This window comes from Sciurus vulgaris (genome assembly GCF_902686455.1).
Source record: "Sciurus vulgaris genome assembly, chromosome: 12".
Lineage (NCBI taxonomy): Eukaryota > Metazoa > Chordata > Mammalia > Rodentia > Sciuridae > Sciurus > Sciurus vulgaris.
In genome coordinates this window covers 29,273,553-29,296,467 of record NC_136473.1, presented here as the reverse complement: position 1 = coordinate 29,296,467, position 22,915 = coordinate 29,273,553, and the positions used below count along the sequence as shown (strand labels likewise).

General features: G+C 39.6%; 1 protein-coding gene across 1 annotated transcript in view; it reads right to left on the bottom strand.

Moving 5' to 3' along the window:
- Positions 1–22,915, bottom strand: part of CUBN (cubilin) — a 286,894-nt gene that overhangs the window by 152,892 nt on the left and 111,087 nt on the right. Inside the window, exon 29 of the mRNA XM_079108165.1 lies at positions 3,788–3,969. Coding sequence (XP_078964291.1) covers positions 3,788–3,969 — 182 coding nt within the window. The remainder of the gene's footprint in view (positions 1–3,787; positions 3,970–22,915) is intronic.

Below are 22,915 nucleotides of genomic sequence, written 5' to 3'. Positions count from 1 at the left end.
TTTAAGTGTTAAAGTTTTCTAGAAGGTACACCCTACTCATTTTAATCCCTTGCAGGCTGCACACATCTGTGGTTTTAACCCTGACTTACAGGGAGCACTGAATAATGACCTGGTTTACCTTTTAACCCTTCCACTCACCATTCAATGGTCAGGCAAAAGCTCACTAATTTGAACCTTGGTTTGACAACTATAAAATGGGAACAAAATAATCCCTCATGGGATTAGTCAACATTCAAATAAGAATATGGTTGTAAAAATTCATTTGTAAACCATTACAGATGTACATTATTTTAGGGTGTCAATCAGAGCATTGGATACTTTGATTCATTCCACAAACATTGAATGTTTGCTATTTACCAGGTACTCTGGCACCATGGATATGGAGGTAAAACAAAAACACCCATCTTGTGGAATTTGAATTTTCTAGATGTAGAATCTTTACTTGATGTGCTAGAGCTGTACCTACAGCTGAGGTGGTGGGATTTTTGTGTGTACTTAGAAGCCATTAAATTGCCCATAGCTTAAAGTTCAGAAAATATAGAACACACACACACACACACACACACACACACATCTTAATGACTAGATTCTTGCAACAAAAAGCTGATGATAATAAACTTAAGGACCCAAAGGTTTCAAAACCATCTTAATTTTTTGAGATGCCTCCTTTGAAGCAACATTGAAAAAGTTGACTTCAAATGGCTCATACTAGCATTTTCCATGTGAGTTGAACATTTCAGAGAAGCAAAAAGGTTTTGAACAAAAAGTCAAGGGCTTGCTCCTTTCAGCCTTAAGAAGAAAACTTTCCTCAACTATTTAAGGGCCTCAAAATGTTCCTCCAAACCCTGCTCTTAATGCGACTTGGGAGACCACCTCAATGTCAGCCTGTCCTAATAAAAATAAAACCCAAGCAGGCTCATACTATGCAGAGAAAGTCATTGACAATATTCAGTGCCTATTCATGATAAAAAAACACTGAAGAAACTAGGGATAGAGAGAAACTACCTCAACCTTATAAAGGTGTAAACAACAAACCTAAAGCCAACATCATAGAGAATGGAGGAAAATGGAAAGTATTTCTTCTAAAATATGGAACAAGATGAGGATGTCCACTCTCACCTCTCCTATTCAATATAGTATGAGAAGTTCTAGCCCAGAACAATTAGACAAGAGAAAAATATAGAAGAAATAAAAATAGAAATGAAGAAGTCAAATTATCACTGTTTGTGGATGATATGATCCCATATTTAGAAAATCCAAAAATCTCTACCAGAGGACTGCTAAGTAGTAGGTTTAAAAAAAAAAAAATACAAAAATCAATAGTTTTTCTATACACCAATAAAGAGTCTGCTGAGAAATAAAGCAGGAAAATAATAACATTCACAAAATAGCCTCAAAAACAAAACCCTAGGAATAAATCTATCCAAGGAGGTGAAAGACCTCTATAATGAAAACTATAGAACACTGAAGAAAGAAATTGAAGAAGACCCAAGATGACAGAAAGACCTCCCATGTTCATGGGTAGGCACAATTAATATTGCTAAAATAGCCACATTACTAAAAGTAATATACAGATTCAATGCAATCCTCATCAAAAGAATGGTGACATTCTTCAAATAACAAGGAAAAAACAGCCCCACAATTCATTTGGAAGAATAAAAGACCCAAAATAGTCAAAGCAATTCTAACTCATAAAAACAGTGCTGGAGGCATCACAATACCTGACTTCAAATTATACTATAGAGCTACAGTAACAAAAACTGCATGGCACTGGCATTAAGAACAGACACGTAGACTAATGGCACAGAATAGAAGACACAGGACAAACCCACACATCTACAGTCATCTGTGTGCCAAAAACATACATTGAAGAAAAGATAGCTTTTTAACAAAAGATACTGAAAAAACTGAATATCCATACGTAGAAGAATGAAGCTAGACCCTTATCTTTCACCCTGCACAAAAAATCAACTCAAAATGGATCACAGACCCAGGAATTAGACCAGAAACTATGCAACTCCTAGAAGAAAACATAGCATTAACACTTCAATATATAAAGGCAGGCAATGGTTTTCTCGATAGAACCCCTAAAGTTCAGGAAATGATGCCAAGAATTAATAAGCGGGATGGCATCAAATTAAAAAGCTATTGTACAACAAAGGGAACAATTAAGAATGTGAAGACAGAATCTACAGAATGGGAGAAAATCTTTGCATACTATTCTGATAAAAGATGAATATCCAGAATACATAAAGAATTTTAAAAACTTAACCCTCCCCTCCGGAAAAAAAAAAAGACAATGCCAAAAAGTGGGCAAATGAACTAAACAGACACTTCTCAAAAGAAGAAATACAAAAGACCAACAAATATATTTTAAAATGTTCAACAACTTAAACAATTAGGCAAATGCAAATCAAAACTACACTGAGATTTCATCTCACTCCAGTTAGAATGGCAGTCTTCAAGAATAACCATAATAAAAATGCTGGAAGGGAGGTAGAAAAAAGAAATCCTTTTATACTATTGGTGGGATTGTAAATTAGTAAAACCACTATGGAAATCGGTATGGAGTTTCCGCAAAAGACTAGGAACGGAATCACCACAGGACCCAGTTATACCACTCCTCTGTATTTATCCTAAAGAATTAAAGTTATACTACAGTGATACGTGCATCCCCACGTTTATAGAAGCACAATTCACAATAGCCAAACTGTGGCACCAGCCTAGGTGTCCATTGATGGATGAATGGATAAAGAAAATGTGGTATATAAACACAAAGGAATCTTACTCAGTCATGAAGAAGAATGAAATTATGTCATTTGATGAAAAATAGATGGAAATTGAGAACACTATATTAAGCAAAATAAGTCAAACAAAAAGTCAAGGGTAGTATGTTTTCTCTCATATGTGAAAAGCTAGCAAGGAATAAGAAAAAGAAAGATGTGGGGGAATCTCATAAAAATCAAAGGGAGGACAGAAGAGTAAATGACAGGGACCAGAGGAAGGAAGGCAGGAGGAGGAGGAAAGGGAAACTACTGGGGAATGACACCAACCAGATCAAATTGTTATATTGTGTCACTTACAAATTCGTAGCAATGAATCCCACCATTATGTATACACATAATGCACCAATAAAAATATGGGAAAAGACATTTAAAAAAAAAGTGCCTCACACTACCTAAGTGACTATTAAAAAGACAAAAAAAAAAAAAAAAAAAAAAAGCCATCTGCAGGAGCACCGTTGCCCCACCTAGAGTTTCTGCAGCTGCAGGATAAGTTCCTGTGCTTACTGCCAGGGTCTGCTCTCTACACCCTGCAGCTCAAATGCTTTTCTCCTTAAGCAAGTCTTCCCAGTCTTCAAATGTGGGGTGTTCATAATCCCAAGCACAATCGTGATTGATGGGGCCCACAGTTGGGAGATCAATGCTCGGCCTGTTTCTTCAGAAAAGGGACCCTCAGAAGAGCCCAGAAGGGCTGAACCCTGTGGTCCACAGGGGGTCCCTCCACTGGCTCTCCCACCCTGCTCCTTGATTCACAGGGTTTCTTTCTGGCCTCACTTCCTAACTGCCCACAGCCAAGGCCGTCGGGCCCTGCTTGGAAGGAAACCTAAACTAAGATATTAATCCCATATGTCTACCAACATTATTCATGAAGGGCTGATACTGACAAGAATGTCTAAGAATAGAAAGCAGCTGGCCACTGGAAAGAATGTGACCATCTCTGCAGAGTGGTTTCCAGTTCTACTCCCAGTTCCGGAATGTGCTGAAAAACCATCTTCACTTCCTACCTCCAGGATGTCATAGTTGCAGGTGGCATGATATTCCACATCGAAGTCGTGGATGGTGAGCTGGATGCTGCTCCCTGGGGCAGTGCTAATGTACCAGAGGCACTCCTTGTTGGGTGGATACCTGCCAGGGTACCCGGGGCTGCTAAAGGAACCTGTGGCTCCCGATAGCTCCCCACCACAACCTGCAAAAACAGCAAAGCTCAGTCAGTTCCAAGTGGGTGCTGGCACCTGGAAGAAATGCAAAAATTCAGCTCACCAAAGGTCATTGAAAATACACAATGCCTAGTTTAGGAGAAAATTAAGTTGTAATGACGTTTATGCCATTATAAAACAATAAGGGAGTGGGGGTACAGCTCAGTGGCAGAGTACATGCTTAGCATGCACCAGGTCCTGGGTTCAAATCCTCAGCATCAAAGCAAAAGAAATAAAGAGGGGGAAAAATCATATTTAGGAATTATTACGGCTATTATTTTAAAAGAAACATTAATTATATTATTTGTGTAAAAATGCTCAGTTCTCATTTTCTCCATACCAAACTTTTGGTACTTTTTCAAAATGTTATTCTAAGTTTCAGATTTTTTTCATAATATTTAGGTGAGAATGACATTGTAGGAAGAACAATGATTATGTGAGTAACATTAGTTACCTCCGTGTCTCTGGGTCTTCAGTTCCCATGTCGCTAGTACATTATTTCCAAGTCAATTTCAGATCTAAGAACTAGTATTCTAAGTGCAAAAATTCTGAACGTTGCACAAGAAACTGTAGGAAATTTAAAAAGCACATGATACAGGTCCTGAACCAGGAAACTTATATCTAAACCAAACCCTAATCAACAGATAACTAAAAACTTCACCAAGGAAAAAGAGAGCAGCCTATGTTTATGAACGCTCATACAGCAAAGGTCTTAGAAAGCAATCAGGCAAGGTCACTACGACAAATCATCAAATGTTGCAGCATGAGGCACACAATAAATAATTGCTACTACTCATGGGGTGCTTGTGTGATTTACTGGTATTTCCTATTTTGATACTCACAAGGACCACATGAGGTAGGCACTATTTGCATTGCTTAAATGAGCAAACCAGTGCGGAGGTCAAGTAGCTTACCCAAAGTTTCCTGGCTTTTAGTAGCAGAGCTAGGTTCCCAACTGATGTAATCTGGTTTTGCAAGATTACTACACAGTCAGCCCCTGTGTTCTACATCGACCATCTACAAATCAAAAATATTCAAAAAAATCTTGCATCTTTCTTGTCTATGTACTGACTTTTTTGTCATTATGCCCCAAACAATACTGTATGATAACTGTAAATACACAGTATTTACATTGGACTAGGCACTATGAGTAATCAAGAGATTATTTGAAATATATATTTCAAATATGTGTTTATCAAACATTAATCAAATATATATTTATCAAATATACATTTCAAATGTAAGGGGGGATATGCAGAGGTTGTATGTAAATGCCATGCCATTTTATACAAGGGGCATGAGCATCTGGGATTTGGGGCTATAGGGGGTTGTGGAACCAATCTCCTGTGTTCTCCAGGTGCCCACCCAGTCTAGAGGAATTCAGAGACCTCAAGGTAGAGAGGGAGAGAGCCCTTTGCAGAAGTGTGATCTAAAGAAGACTTATTATAGACAATGAGAGAAAAAAAGAAAAAAAAAAAAGATTATCTCATTTTCCAATAGCAATTTTTGGTGATCAAAAAAATCATTTTTCACTGTTAACATTTTGAATTTTCTTTTCTATTTTTTTCAGGATATTCTTTATTGGTTGGTAAATTCTTGCAAGTGCCTTCTCTTAGTCTGCTTCAAGATTTTTCATGTTTTAAAATAAAAGCACTTCCTCAGTCTTATGAATAAATGTGCATTTTCATATAAATGAAATTGAACTACTGTGACTACAACCATGAGATACCAAATCTGAGATTTTTGTCTACAATCCATCCTTTGCAAATTCCTATACAGTAAGATCTAAAAAAAAGTTAAAAAAAAATTCTCCATATAAAATTCCCACTTGAACAAAGCAGAAGAGAATTCTAGGAAGAACCTCGATTTCAAAAAGAAACCCAATTCCAAGGCACCACTTCTTGAGTCTCCTATTTCCACTTGAAAACCTGTTTTCAGATTTTAACTTTGTTGCCCCGGGGCACTATCTTTCCTACATCCTACAAAGTTTCCTCTTTTATTTCTGACTAAAGTCCTATGAAAAAGCTATTTAAAATTAGATGTACTGACATTGTTTATATACTGTGGTGAATGTTAAGAAAACAAAGTGCCATAAAAGATTAGAAAATATTTGTCCTACTCTGACCACACATGGAAAATGTTCCTGAAGCCAAAATCAGCACAGTTGTACCTATCTTCAGTACCATCGTCCAACCCTAGGGGGCACCGTTCCCAGTACATTCCAGAAAATGAGGCTTCCTCAAGTTGGGCAACACAGTGGCCTGAGTGGTATCCATTGTGTTAAGACATAGCATCTTTTACTTAAGTACAACCTTATAAGTAAGTGAAGCTATTCTGTCAACAGTTGATATTCTTGATCTCCATTGTATCACATAAATAATCCAAAGGAAAAAAATCTTTTGAGGAAAATAAATTTGTGTCCCCATGATATAAGAGAGAACAAGGAAATGGAAGCTTGAATATTTCATCTCTGCCCTTTTACTTAGCTTTGGTTCATCAGCCAATCTAATTCAAGTTTTTTTTTTAACCATAGTTGACTCATCTAAAACTCTGTAGAATATTTTTTCCACAGTCTTTTTCAATTGTTTTAGTTTTCCTTGTAAATTCCTTTGTAAATAACAGGATACTAATAACACTTAAACTAGTCACTGTTCACTGGAATGATAATATTGAATTCTTGGCATTCAGTGAAGCTTTGAAAAATCATAGTTATAGCTCTGTAGCTCCACAGTGTCCTTTCTCCTAAGATTTAAAACAAAGAACAAACAAGATTTGTTTAACTGCTGGGGTACAGCTTAGTGATACAACACTTGCCTACAATATGCAAGAAGGCCTGGGATACCTAGCCCCTCCCCCCGACAGAAGTTTGTTTAAAATAAAGAGCAAAAGTTTCATTCTAGGTATGTCATATTCTGCTCTCATCAAAAGCACCTGTGTGTGTCTTTTAAAGAGAAATTCCAATATTATAAGTGTTACTCTGCCAGGGGGGGAAAATACAAGGTGGTTGTGACAAAGAAAGAAACCATTAGAACTTGAAATTCTCTGAAGTTTATTTTTTTTTTCTTTTATTCCTTCATACACTCACCACCTCTGAAGTTTAACACATCAAAAGGTAGAATATTTTATTTAAAAGTTCACATTAAATGCAAAATAGAATATATAATTTAGTAGCATTTTATGGTTAACATTGTAAAGCACTAGAAAATAAAAATTCTGATAATTACTGTAGAAATTTAATTACACTTTAAAAAAATGTTTTTGTGGTACTGAGGATTGAACACAAGGTCCTCTGTGTGCTAGACAGTGCTTTGCCAGTGAGTTACATCAAATCCCTTTTTATTTTTACCTATTTTTATTTTAAGACAGGGTCTCACTAAGTTGCTCGTTCTGGCCTCTAACTTGCATTCTTCCTGCCTCAGCCTCCCACATTGCTGGGTTAGCAGGCAAACACCACTGCACATGGCCTGAAATAAGTTTTTAGGTAAGTGCCTTGCATGTGACAATCACTACATCCATGCTGCATATTCTTTTTTTTATTTTTTATTTTTTTTGCGGTGCTGTGGATTAGAACCCAGCACTCTACCAACTGGGCTATATCCCTAGCCCTGTATGTTCTACCTTAAGACTATCCAGATGTGGGACATGCTATGAGAAGGACTTCAGTTATGAGCTAAAAGAGGAATCACTAGTTAGAAATTCATGAATGGCTGGAGAAGAGGTAAGAAATCTGTTGTTCCTCAAACCACAATAAATGTTTAAAAACGTGGTTCATACAGTTTCTAAGCACATTATCTTACTTGGAATTCATAATGACAATATGAGATAGGCAAGAACAGAAATGTTAGGATTGTTTTAGAGATAAATAAAGGCTCCAGAGGGACTTGCCCTTGCCACATAGTGAATGGTGGATCTGGGACAAAACCCATATTTTCTGACACCACCCCACCAAACAGCCTGTGTCTAGTTCTGTGTTCTCTCTACTATGCCTTGTTGACCACGTCAGCCTGAAAGCACTGGCATGACAGTATCGGACACTGCCCTCAGTACTGTTTTGTCCCCATTGACTAAAGAAAAAGTCACCATAGCAACTTGGAAAGAGTAAACAAAGCAAAAATGTTTTCATTGAGTCAAATCTTACAAAATCTAGTATGTTAGCATCACTTAGACATTAGCTGAACTGGAATAAAACAATGTTTTGAAGAGAATCATTTGCTTTTCAATATTAAATAGTTAATCCTTATGAAACTTTTACTGGTGACTGATAATCTGATTTTATTTTCCTCCCAATCCGAGTCATCAGCTGAAAGGAAGTCCTTACTTTATCAGCAGGAAGCACATTGATCTACTGAACCCATAAAGAGGAAGAGTTAAATGCTGTTGCTAAGCCAGCTTACTTATGTAGATAATTTAAAATTTTTCATGAGAACCTTGCTAATGCTGTTTTTGTTATTGTCTAAAACGAGCTATGAGTTATAAAATGCCAGTGAAAAATTTAATAATAATTTCCTATACATGTTCTATCTTTAAGCTTGTGTGTGTGTGTGTGTGTGTGTGTGTGTGTGTGTGTGTGTGTGTGTGTTTAATCAGGGATTTGATAAGAGAAGCCAGTAATGAAAGAGCCAAACATGATTAGAAGTAGAAAGTTTAAACAGTACAATCTGTATTGCCCTATGATTGCTAAAATGTAGTCTCCTCTTTGCACTTGGCATTTTTCTGAAACTATATTCCATAAACCAATAGCATTGGGAAGGGTGCCAGCTTGGAAAAGACTTGGCCACTGACCCAGCTAGGAGCCCCTGGCACCCTTATCTTCTAATTCCTGAGGGAAATGCCTGAGAAATCAGCAGCTGGTGTTTTTAAAAAGCCAAAAAAAAAAAAAAAAAAAAAAAAAAAAAAAAACCAATGTATAGTAAGAGAATAAATTTTAAACACAATAAATGATAATGCTTACATTTTTCACTAAAACGATTGGTTTGTACTTTAATAGTTTTGCTGTGACTTGAAAATAGAAGCTCTTTCTGTCCTCTAATACCTTTGAAGTGCCTCATGAGTTGGGCCAATTTGCCTTCATCATTTAAAAAGGCAGCCTAAGGAGGAACTCAGGTCACAGAGAGAAGTTACCACTATGGACTCTTGGTGGGGTAGGTGCCCAAACCAAGGCAAGGTGAACTATTTCCTGAAGTACACAGGTTCTGGCACATCTGTGATAAATATACTAGTGATATGAAAGAGATTCTGAAGAGAAACTTGCAGGTCAGGAAGGGACACAAGGTAGAGAGGGACTTGAGCTCCTGAAAGTGGTCAAAGTTGTCTCAAGTGCTGGCATGTAAAAAAGAACAACAAAATATCAGCAGCTCCTGGTTGGATGTTGCCAGTTAATTCCCAGTAGAGTAAAAGTGTGCGTAGGCAATCTCCCAGGAGATGATAGGCAAATGATATCTGTCCCAAGAGAAAAGACTAACACCAGGTCACTCGTCCCTCTGACAACAGAGCCAAGGACAGAGCCCTCCAAACTCATAAGGACCTGACCTTATGCATTTGCAGATTAATTTTCTGTGGCACTTTGTGGTTTAGTACATCTCTGCAAAAATGGAGACACAAGATGAAATGATTATGAAATGAAATCTGAGAAGAAAATCAGGCAATATAAAGGCCAAGGAATGTGAAATTCCCCTGAGGAAAAAAGAAGACAGGAGAAGGAACAAAACAAGAATGAGTGCTGTTATGTTAAACTTGTGTGTAAGACAATGCTAGAAGGTTCAGAGGAGAAATGACTGGGTTATGAGAGCCTTCACCCAATCAGTGAATTAATCACCTGATGGGATTAACTGAGTGGTAACTGAAGGCAGGTAGGGTGTGGCCAGTTCCCTCCACCATACTCTTCCACCATGATGTTCTGCCTCACCTTGAGCCCTGAGGAATGGAGCCTACTGTCTATGGATTGAGACCTCTGAAACTGTGAGCCTCCAAATAAATTTTTCCTCCCCTACAATTGTTCTGGTCAGGTGTTTTAGTCACAGCAGTGAAAAAGTTGACTAAAACAAGGACAAAGCATGGTGACTCCAAGAGTAAAGAAAGTTGTCCAAAGCTACAGAACACTCTGTATCGGGTGGAATAATGTTTCCCCAAATACATGTCCATCAGGAACCTGAGAAGGTGCTCTTATTGGGAAATAGAGTCTTTGCAAGTGTAATAAAATTAAGATGAGGTCAGACTGGATTAGGGTAGGACTGACATTCTCAAAAGAAGAGAGAAATTTGGACCCAGACACACACAGGGAAGAACGCCATGTAAAGTTGGAGACTGAGATTATAGTTATGCATCTACAAACCGTGGTAAACCAGGCATTTCCAGCCACCAACAGAAACTAGAACCGGTGAGGAAGATTCTTCCCTAGAGACCCCTTTGGCAGGAGGCTCCTGTCAACACCTTGACCTTAGACTTCCAGCCTCCAGAATAAAGAGAATAACTTCCCATTGTCCTGAATCACCCAGTTTGTGGCAGTTTGTTACAGCAGTCTTTGGAATCTAATCCTAATCTTTCCCTGATAGATGAGGCAGCCAGACTCCTAGATAGGCACAAAAGCATTGGAAGAAATGTGCATTTGTAAGCTCTCCTCACTCCATCTTGTACTGATCACTCTTTGAGGTTTAGATGATGGCTGGTCAAGGAAAAGGTTAGAAAATACACTACATGCAAACATGGTGTCAAGCACCACACTAGAAGGAAATAAACTCAGGGACCAAGGAGTTAAACTGTAGTGATTTTTAGCATTGGTGAGGTAAGTAAGGGTTAAGAAAATTCATCTGCATCTTCCATAGGGATTTCATTCCTGCCCCTAACTCTGTGATATACTTTGTGTGTGTGTGTGTGTTTGTGTTCGTGTGTGTGTGATTTCTGTATAGTAATAGATATGGAATAGAGTTATCTGTAATGATAGAGACAACAACAACAATCTCCCCCCTGCAAAAAGGGAGCCAAAGAATCAGCCATAACATGAAATGAGTGACTTGGATCATAAAACATAAGAAGCTCAAAAATCAATGCTGTTTGTAGCTATAAAATGACTCAAATTATTACATAACTGAATATTCAAAATTAAGGTGATCATACTCATCTGACTATCTGAAATGTCCTGGATCTGAGTACTGAAATTCCTCACCCTATTAAAACGAAAGAATTATAGTGTAGCCATATTTTAGAACTTTTCACATAAGTTTCCTGTATATAAAAGGATGAAATCCTTCATTTTAACATAGAGAAGCATAGCCAATTTCATCACTTTTTTCATTTTGATGAACTATATCCACTCCTTTCAATGGAATTCAAAAATAGTTTCCCAGAAGAAATTCTTTGCTTACAATTCTTCAGAAGAAATCAATCCCTCGAGTACTTTCTAACCTCTCTCCCTCCCTCCATCCCTCCTTTCCTCTCTCTCTTTCTCTCTCTCTCTCAGGTATCTTGAAATTATTGAATATTTCTAAACAAAATGTAGTCTGAAAACATCTGTCCAAGAAATAAAATGAAATCAAGGAAATGAGATTAATTTGGTCAGAAGTAAAAAATCCTGCCTGAGGTTACTAGTAGCTACTTTACAAAGTCCCTAAACATGCCGAGACTGAGAAAACATGCTGTCTTTATGCAATTTCCAAATTCAACACTCATATTTCTATTTAGAAGTATTTATTCTAAACCTACATTCTTTCAATGCCATTGTTTTAGTACAGAGCCTCTTCCAGGGAACAGTTCAGTGACCCTCCAGTTCTCTCCAGAACTCACTCCCCTCTGCTCCCCCTAATTCTTTCCTTCCCTTTGTCCCCAACTCCAGTCTTTCCTCTACTGGGTGGCTATTCCATACCAGTGGACAAGCACGGGAAGTACCCTGGTGGGGGCTGTCCTATGACCTCAGTGCTCTGTCCAAACCCCAGTCTTGATCCCTGTGATTATCATACCCAGGGCTACAGGCCCCTTTGAGGGCACACCTTGCAGACAGGTCCCCAGCTCAAGGGAGGCAAAAAAATAAATTACCTAGACCCTCAAGTGTCCCATTCCATCCTCCATCATCTACACCCAGGCAAGCCTATCTTTTTCAGGGGGTGGGGTGGGGGCAGCTGCCCTCTAACATAACTCCTCCCTTCCATAAGCTAGTTTGTGTAACTAACCCTTAGTAACAGAATAGATGTCTCTGTGGTTTCTCCCAGATCTGTCAATTCCATCAACCACATGCACAGACTCCAAAAGAAGATCACTTTATAAATGAATAATAAAATAGATGGGGCTGGGGATACGGTTCTGGGGTAGAGCATGTGCTTAGCACGAGTAAGGTCCTAGGTTTGTTCCCCTATAGACACAGATATTGTGTTGAAGGAGAGACAAGAGCTTTCCTGAACTAGTCCTTTGCCAGGCAATGAGATCTCACCCCAGCACTGGTCCCCCACATTTTACTGCTACTTGAACGCAAAGAATAATTGTGTAATTTAGTAGGGGCCCTTTGAACCAGAACATCATTTACTTAGGAAAGATTATATACATTTCTTTTAAAATATTTTTTTTATTATGGGGATTTAGTTATAAAATTGTCTACCATAAGCTCTGAACTTCTTTGCACTGTAAAATCACTTTATCTTATTTGTAATGAAAGTTATGGGGAAAAATTATTTGCTTTTAGACAAAGTGCAGCTACATTGGAGTACAATACTGCACACTTAGTTCTTGTCCTGATTTCACCACTTACTAGATTTGAGCCTGGGCAGTCATTTAACTTCTTTAAGCCTCATTCCTCAGTTTTTTCATCCATAATAAGGGAATGATGATGCTTGTTTCAGAGAATTAATAAGAGGAGACATGAGATAATATTTTTTAAAATATTCATCACATTATAATCATTTAAAGAATAACCTCAACAACACTAATAATAAATGCAGTAAATATGTAATTGAATTTCCATTCACTTTTTATACAGCAAAATAGTCTATTTTGATCACAATTAATCTCTTAAGATAAATTTAAAATTACATTTAGGTAGTAAATCTATGTTGGTTAGCCTGTGAGTAGTCTATATAACTGGAAGCAGAAAAAAAATCAGGGACAAGGTATTAATGTCATCACTATGTACAGGATATCAAATTCTACTAGCAGCACAGTTACGTCCCACACAAGAGACTCAATCTTTGGCAAGACAATGATGACTAGCAAAAGTTTCTCTGAGTACACAGCAGTAGTCACATAAAACAAGTCCTTGGATAAGTAACGTTTGAGGCAAATATGGTGTATATTTAAGTAAACGCTCAAAAGGAGAAACCTCGGAGGACAAAAATTAAAACATCATATTTGCTCTATGTGGGTTTAGTCATTCTGAGCTGCTACAATATTTGAAACTGAAAGCAAACAAAAAAATGTGTGGTTTCTTTTTCCATGTTGTATGAAAAACTGTGGATTCCCCTGGAAAGTATGTGCAATTGCTATCAGAGATGCTATTGCTAGGAAACCAGAACACAAACAGAAGATTCGAGAAAGCCCTTCCTTTGGCCCAAATCTCAAGGACTGTTCTAAATTGTGCAATATATAATTTGGGAAGGACATCGTTGCTGAGGGTTATTTTTTGCTTTTTATAACTGTTTCAAAGAGTGGCAATGGAAATACAGCTCAGACTTTTTCTAACAGTAGCAACATGGGAATTGGGATGCAGATCTCCTGAAAGGCCCTCCTTAGAGGCTCAGAGCCAACATTAAATGAAGGTCGACTGTGTGTATGTGTATTTACTGTTGTCGTCAAGGAGGCGAAAAATGTCAGAATTTAGCTTTTCCACTCATTCTAAAAGGTCTGCATATGTTTAATGTTGTAACTCAGATCACTGGAACCTTGCTGGAAAAGCCCCGAAGCCAAGGCAAACCTAACTGCAGGGTTTTCTTAGTAAATTATTATTCCAAAGTGGGATCTATTGCTGTTAAAAACAGATTTTTTTTTTAAAGACAATATCTTGCTATGTTGCCCAGGCTGGTATCAAATGTGTGGGCTCAAGTTAACCTCCTGCCTTAGCTTCTGCAGTAGCTGGGACTATAGGTATGACCACACCTGTGGCTTGGTAAAAGAGTTTTTAAAAGTTAGCATCATCCATAAAGAATGTCTTAGCAAGGAAAAAAAAAAAAAAAAAAGATATGAGAATTAATCATAAATAAAAATCAGATAATGTCATAATACAGAAAAGTCTGTGCTTTGGATCTACACTAAGGTAGTATCCATTTCTAGACTATTTTGAGAGTATCACAAAGACAAAAGTCCTAAATATCAAATAGACTGAAAGAGCCATCATAAGCAGAACAGGATATAGCAGGCATGAATGGAGAGGGGGTCTAGTCAGTAGTTAGGGAAATGCCTTTTAAACAGAACTTGTACCCAATTCAAATAGGTTTTCTCTTATATCACATGATTATAATAAAACAACCAGGGGAGTCCATGTTTTCCCTCATGTCTTCACCAAGAGTTCACTTACAGACTTAATGGGTGAACACAAGGTGTGTACTTGGTCATAAAGGAGGTTACTTCAGAGGTGGACGGACAGGTGTTTCACCATTCTCTCTCTGTGACATTATATTTATCCCAGACCAGGAGGAAGTGACACTGTGAAAGCAGTTCCATCACCAACAGAGAGGAAGGTCTCTGCCTGAGATTAGGACCAGACAGCATGATTCACAGCCCCATCTGTGAGTATGCTCTGGAATCCTTGCTAACCACAATTCATAAAATCACTTTCATTGCAAATATCATACCTCCAAATGGTTCTGAATTTCTTCACCAAGTAGGATCAAAGCTCAGGACAAATGAGAGAATTATAAAGAAAAAATGGTCCTAACATCATTTTCATGTCAGAAAAACTAGGTGATATGAGTCTGTATTTCAAAGACAGAACTTTGAGGGAATTATTAAGAAAAGGGAAATGACAATTATGTGTTAGAATTTATCTCAATGTTAGCCAGGTGAGGAGGCACATGCCTATAATCCCAGTGACTCGGGAGGCTGAGGCAAGAGAATTGCAAGTTCAAAGCCAGCCTCAGCAGAAATGAGGTGCTAAGCAACTCAGTGAGACCCTGTCTCTGAATAAAATACGAAATAAGGCTGGGGATGTGATTTAGTGGTCGAGAGCCCATGAGTTCAATCCCCCAAAACAGAATTTATCTCAATATTGACCACAGAGTCCTTCAGTACCTTTGTTAAAGATCCATTCAAGTGTTACTTCCCTTGATCTTCAGTCATCTCGATTTTGAAAAAATGCACCCCCAACTCTCAATAGCCAGAATGCAGAGGGCTCCCCTTAGGTTCTTTCTGTCACCATGATCAGTGACTTCTCCGACTATAATCTCCTCCCCTGACATTCCACATTCCCTGCTTCAAAAACAACAGTGGTTGCCGACCTGACTCCTTTACTAGTGCAGTTCAAACTTGTCTCATAGCCTTTCAGTGTTCTGTACAGCACAGCCCCAGGAAGTCTGTGTCACCTGGAATCCTACTCTCTCTACTCTCTCATAGTCTCATAGTCCTCTACTTCTTTCTTTATTCATACTTATACAGGCATCATCTATGAGTTCTTGTCCTGATCATTCTTTGAGGGCTCTTAAATAACACAGAGATTTCCCCCAAGCACTTGCAGCCTCTGTACCAGCCTTACAATAGGAAAGACCCAGTTCAGCACTTCTGGGGACTTTCTCTAACTATACTTCCTAAATAGGGTGTGCACAACTTGAAGACAAAGACTTGTGTGATACTTCTTTTATATTCAAAACGCTTGCATAGTTTTGGACATATATTTCATCATGTTCACAACTCCAAACTCACTGATACAGAGAAATCTTTTTCTCTGCCCCACATTGTTACTTAATTTTCACATACACACACGAACAATTGTCTAAAGGACACATCTTCTGAACGTTTTCACATCTCAAATTCAACATATTTAAATCAGAGTTCACTATTTCCACCCAAACTTGGTCTTCTTCCAGGATCCCCAACCTATGAATAATGGCAGCAATACACACCAAATCATTTAATGTGGAATGTGGTAGCTGTCTACGACCCTCTTTTTGACTCAGACTCACTCACATCTGAAGGGTTATGGAAAATAATATTCCTACAAGACAGCCCCCGGGAGGGGTGGGGGGAAGGAAGGGCAATGTGACTGGGGAGGAGGGAGGGAAATTAGCCAGTTATTAAACCTCTCCCAGTAAATCCTTTCCCAGAAACAATGGACCCCCAAGGAAGGAGGCAAATACTGAATGCTGGACTCTGGACTTTGACCTTCCCCCATTGCCAATTAGTCCTGAATGGAGGCACACAGTAAATAGCAAAGCTCTGGAAAACAATGAATCCCAGAGGAAGAAGAAAAGCAATGGGCGGGTTTTGAGTACTCATCCCTCAGGATCTGAGCTCCTTTCTCTCCCTGTAAAAATGAGTTTCAAACTTTTTACAACTGCCTTCCTGAGTTAAACTGCCTTCCTGAGTTAAACTGCCTTCCTGAATTAAAATTTTAACCTGCACAACTAGTTCCCTGACTGTCTGATTGGCACGTCCAAATTTTCCAATGATTAATTCACCCTCACTGTAAACCATGAAACTTGAACTCCTGTAACCCATAGATCATTTTCGTACCCAGAAAATGAGCCCTTCCCGTGCCTGACCGATTGACTCCGCTCCGGAATAAAGGAGAACTTGCTGGAAAGCTTGCTGATCCGTTTGAGGTCTGCTTCCATCGCAGTTATTTGGTTTTCATAATGGTACTGAAACTGTGTTAGTTGTTTTTGCCTACAACATCTACTCTGCTATCTCATCTGCTGATCTCACTTTCCAAATATCTGTTTAATAGTTTGCCTCACCCTGTACTCAATTTCTTTCTTTAGCTCTAGTACACACGTTTCCTAACAAGTCAGTCTTTCAGTCTGTGCCATCCATGGAGGGCTGGGGGTATGGCACAGTGACAGAGCACTAACATACCTCGCCCGAGAATCTAGGGTTTGCTCTTCAGTATGGGGTGGGGGCAGGCGGGGGTGGGGTGGGGGGAAGGGGGCATCTGAAGTCTTTTGTCAATGGCAGGAAAAAATTCAACTTTTTGCACTGTCTCCTATGAATTGGTCTTTGACAATCGGTCTTATCAATTAGTCTCTGACAACCTGGCTTAGCTTCTATGGCTCCTCTTTGATTAGTATTTCTCAACCTATTTATTATCAACCCCCTAAGGAGCCTTTCAATATATTTTTTTTCCAAATTCTCATCCACGATAATTTAATACTCAGATATGTTCCATACCTCTTGGGCACTGTATGTACCTCTGCTTTACACATCAAAGAGTAAGACTTTTTTATACCCGAGAACTAATCAGCACCTCCTTGGAGGTGATGGCCCCCACAGAACCAGAGCTCCAGCAGAAATACCTGCCCTTTGAAAGGCTAGAATGCTCTCAGGCCTCCTGCCTCCATTTAGAACTTCCCTCCTCTCCCAAATAGTCACCTGATCAGTTCTTGCCTGCTTTCTAAAACTCAGCTCAAAACTGCCTGGAGGGAACTTCAAACGTGGATATCCCTACCTGCGAGGAATCGCAACGTATTTCTACGTCCGGTTGTCCGTCTCTCTTGCGAGATGAGATGACTGACTCCCTGAAGTCAAGGATGCCACCTCCCTCCTCTCTGGTACGGACTGAATGACATTCCTGCTGTAACTCGTGGGTTGAAGTCCTGATCCCCAGACCTTAGAAAGTGATTATATTTGAAGATACACCTTTACGAAGTGATTAAGGTAAAATGAGGTTATAAGACTGAACCCTAATCTGACTGTTGTCCGTGTAAGAAGAGGAAATTTGGACACACATCAGGATGTGTGTACATAGAGGAAAAGCCATGTGAGGGCACAGCAAGGAAAGGATCATTTGCGAGCCAAGGAGAGAGGCCTCAGGAGATACTAACTGCCAAAACCTTGGTTTTGGACTTCCAGGCTCCAAAACTGAGAGAGTAAATTGTTGTTTAGGCCACCTTGACAATGGTATTTTGTTTTGAAAACTTAAGCAAACTAATACTCTATGTTCCAAATGGGTTCAATGACTGAATGAAAAACTTGTCAATAAAGACCGACTCAAGGAGGCCATGTGTCACTAACATGTGTCTCTAACATGATTCACAGTTGTAAGCTGTCTGCTCTTCAGCGGGTAAGCCTAGCAGACCTCATCCTGCCCAGCTGATTCACCCTCACACCCTAAAGCTGATGACCCAGCATCTGAGCATGGAAGACAAAGAAATGAGGGAATCACGATAGATAAAACCTTTGCACCCAAAGAGTGAACACCCCCTCCCCAACTGGAGCAAAATTGAAGAGAGATGTGCCTGACCTCATGGAGGTTCCTTGCTGATGTCCTAAAATAAGTTTGGAGGAAGCCCTTTGGTGCATGTCCAAAGGCAACCAAGAAGGTGCTTGCTCACTTTCAAGCAGAGTTGATGATGGAGGTGCCCGATGATTTTTTTAAAATACTCTTCCCTAGGGTAGGGATATAGTTCAATGGTAAAGCACTTGCATAGGACTTGCATATCCAGTACCAAAATAAAAATATCAAAAGAAAGTTCTCCCCAAACCAATTTCTGAAAATTCTAAGGGATTGAATAATCTCACAAACAGCTAAAAAGATGATAAAACAGACAACTCCCATTTGGGAGGCTGACGTCATCTATCTCCCAAAGAAAAGGCCACTCTTCCCTTTGTGGAGGTCCAGAGTGACATCACCTCCTGATCACAGGGCACTTAGCCCTTCCCCTAGGAGCTCCCAGCTGAAGTGTATGCTTCCTTTGCAAATGTCACTCTTTCCCTCACAAAGCTCCTTGACTTTGTAGGCTGGATTCCGTTGCCAAGTGAAAGAAGGCCCAGGGAGCAGAGGAGAGGGGGGTGTGCACAGCTGGCTGGGGGGCCCCTATTCACATAGCTTGTGGAAAATTCTATATGCCCTTCAGCATCCCAGACCAAAGCCTCCAAGGCCAAATTCAGCCTCCAAACAAAGCCTTCAATGCGGAACACTGTGAACCGATTAGCAGGCAGGGCGACTGTGGCCATTTCTTTATTCTGAGGGTGGGACTCTCTTTGAGGACCCGCATAAAAGCTGGGCAGTGTGGCTTCATCGCACATCTACAGAGCCACTTCAAAATGGGCCACAGAAAAAGCCCATTTGTAGATCCATTTTTCTCAAAGTAAATAGAAGATTTGTGCAGTTGACAAAGAAGCACATTTGGAAAACGGGTTTATTTATTAGTTAGCAAAATGAATAAAAGTATAGGAATTCTTCCTCAACAGCAATGTTCAGGAAATGATGTCACTGGACATTCTGAGCTCTTTGCACAGTTTTTTTTTTTTTTTTTTTTTTCATCCAGTGCTTAGTGCATAATTTGAAAAAGAGCAAGAGGAGAAAAGTCCTCAAATGTGATTTGACACTGATGAAGAGACCAGGAGTTGGGGGATTGACATTTTCTGAAGAAGGTGCACCTGTATTAAAGATTCTGCAGACTTTTTGGCCTTAGCTGACTACATCATGATGACAGAGAGATGGACTGTTAAAGGTCAAGAGCCAAAGTTACCTTGGGATATCTTAGACCCTTTTCATAGCCATTGACCTTAACTTTGATGTCTGACTTACCATCCTTATTGAAGGATATGTAAAATAACAACCCCCAGGACAGGGAAATGACAACCCCTCTCAAAACTGTCTGATCCAGAGGAAGAAGAAAGAGGAAGGCAATTATTAATACTCTTCCAGTAAACCCTTTCCCAATAAAAATGGACCTTGAGGTAAAAAAGCAAACTTTCATCCCTTCCTGGGTTTCATCCCCAGCATCTCCACCAAAAGCAAACATTTATCTCTTCCCAACCACAATAGGTCCTGAAGGGAGGAAGCAGATACTGCAACACTAGGCCCTGGACTTTTACCCTTTTCCATTGTGGATGAGTCCTGGAAGGAGAAAAGCAAATAGTGAAGCTCTGGGTAACAATGGGTCCCAGAGGAAGAAGATAAGCAGTGAAAACCGAGTTCTGAGCTTTTCCCAGTGACAATGAGTTTGGGGCTTTTTACAACATCTTTCCTGACTGTCCAAACCATCACATCTTGCCTCAGCCTCCAATAATTAAACCACCCTCATTGTAAAGTATAAAACTCAGAGCACCTCTATAACCAGCGGCCATTTTTCTTCCCAGAAAATTGAGCACTTACTAGGCCTGATTGATTGACTCTGCTGCAGAATCAGGGAAAGCTTGCTGATCCGTGTGAGGTCTGCTTCCGTCCCAGTTGTGTTTTCATGGTGGTGCTGAAACAGTGTTGGTTATTTTTGCGTACACTTATAAGTAGCAGAGAAGCTTCTCAGAATGTATCACTAAGCTTGGCAGACCTCTAGCCTCCACCAATCCTAAAGCTAAGATGCTATAAGACCTGAAACCTATAAAAGAGATTTCCCTGCCTTGCTGTGGACTGCCTACCTGATGCTACCACCAATTAATTGGCATATATTGATTCATGACTTTTTGTTGTTGTTTTTGTTCTGTGACTACCAAAGTTCAAGAACCTCTTCTACGGTGGAATTCAGGGTAATTTGAATCTGCATTCCTGGGCTATGGCCACTCATATTTGACTCAGAATAAACTGTTATTTTATGTCAACAGGGTTTAAAGGCACTTGCTATGGCCAGATGAGGAAGAACACCTCAAGGCCAGGTCAGTCTGGAGGGTACTGAGCCCTCTATATTTTGGGCAGACATTTAGAGGAGCAGTACAGAGACTTTTGTTTTGATTTTTTTCTCTGCTGATATATTATATACATTTATATACACATATACAAACACAGTCAGGAACATTCATATTGCATTTAAAAATTGAGAATATGGTTATGTGCCACGTAAGAAATTGTAGTCAACTTTGGACTGCATACACCATGTATATACCATCTCATAAAATTACATCACCTAGTGACATTCATAGCTGTGTCATTTAATGTAAATATACTGGACAATGTTCACTAAATGATGAATATGGCTAAAGGCATTTCTCAGAATATATTCCCATCATTAAGCAATTCATGACTGTAATTTTAATATTTATTTTGCATTTTATTCCAGAGTCTGGATTCTGTGATTTATATATATTGCTCCAATTCTTTGGGTCCCTACTTAAAATACATTTTTATGAAGTATGAAAGATTTGCATGAGGAAGGAAGGTGTGGCCCCTTTGGCTGCCAGAGTCCCTGCCTCATGTGACCCACCTATTGTGGCCATCACTCGGCCATCCAGTCTCCTCAAGGGCTATACCCCTTGGATGCAATTCCAACAACTCTGGACTTACTGGTTCCCTTATGTAGTCCCTGATTTCTCTAATCACAGGTTCTTTCTTCTACCTGGAATCTTTTCCTTCTCTTATTTGCCTAGGTAACTCCTGCTTATTTTTCAGGTTTTAGTTGAAAGGTCCCATTCTCAGGGAAGATTTCCCTAAGCACCTACTCAGTCCAGGTCAGGTCTTAGCTTCCCATGGCACTCACAGATTCGATCCTCTATTTGTGTGCTTATTTGCTTGGTGTCTACTTCTCTCATTAGCAGGTAAGCTTTGGGAGAGTAGGAACCATGGCTACATGGTACAAGTCATTCTGTGTCCCAGCCCTAGCACAGTACTGGCACAGAAGAGTTCCTTCATATCTGTAGAACGAATAAATGGACACATGGCAGTTCATGACCTATATCTTCAGTTTACCTCCACTGGATAAACAAGGGGAAACCTTTCCTCCTGAAGAACTTCTCCCTCATCCTTCTCTGTTGGTCCTTTCTCTTAGGCTATCTACAGTTACAAACTTCAGATACAGAACATGAACTGTGTACTCGTGGCATTGCACACAGTATATCACAGTTAATTTTTCACGAATCTAAACTTACTGAAAAAATCCCCTTCCAGAAGATGCTTCCCAAGTATAATTAAATGGGCAACACAGAGTTTGCAAAAAAAAAAAATTTTTTTTTCCAGTTTTAGTCCCAACCAGCAAAATATTGTTGCACAACTCTGGCTCCAAGTTCAGTAAGTTTTCGGCAATTAGGGGAAAGTTTTGAAACCGTAAACAGGAAAAGAGAATGGACAGAGGGTGCCTTTGATTCTCCCCAAAGAAGGCAGATTCCAAACAGAGCTGGTAGAAAAATGTTTCCCAATAAAAATGGAGCTTTTCACCAGAGAGGATTCCAGCATGTTGGCTGGAAGAACCCAGTGAGTGATACAGTAATCTGGGTATAGCCAACAGTGACCATTTGATCAAGGTTCTTAGGGTGGCTTTGGGCGAGTATGGCCACATCAGCCTGGAAGAGGAGAGTGACTGCATGGGTAGCAACAGACAACCAGCAAAATCGCTGCTTCTGAAACTCATCCTGACTGTATGTTACCTAAGGAGACTTTAAAAATTTAGCAGTCATCCACCACTGACCAACTGAATCCTACCTCTGGAGGTTGAAACCCGGGAATGGGTACTTTTTCATACTTCTTGGCAATTCCAAGATGCCTCTAGGCTTAGGACACCTCTTGAGGCCTTGAGCCCAGATCCCCTGGTTAGCACTTCCCTTATTCCACTGATTTGTCAACTAGGAAAGTTTCTTCCCCTTTGGATCTTGGAAATTATAGGGTTCTCTCTTGTGGGAATCCCCGCTATCATCCTACTGCCAGTAAGACAAACTATTTGACCGATGTGCCCTTGGACACCTCAGGAATCATTAGTTCTAAGGATAATGCCTTTCTACCTTTTTGTTTCTCCAGGTGTTACGGTTTGGATGTGGTGTCCCCCAAAAGCAATGTAAGAAGGTTTGGAGGAGAAGTGATCGGGTTGTAACTTTAACTTAATCAGTGGATGAATCCCTGATGGGATTAACTGAGTGATAACTGGAGGCAGGTGGGGTGTG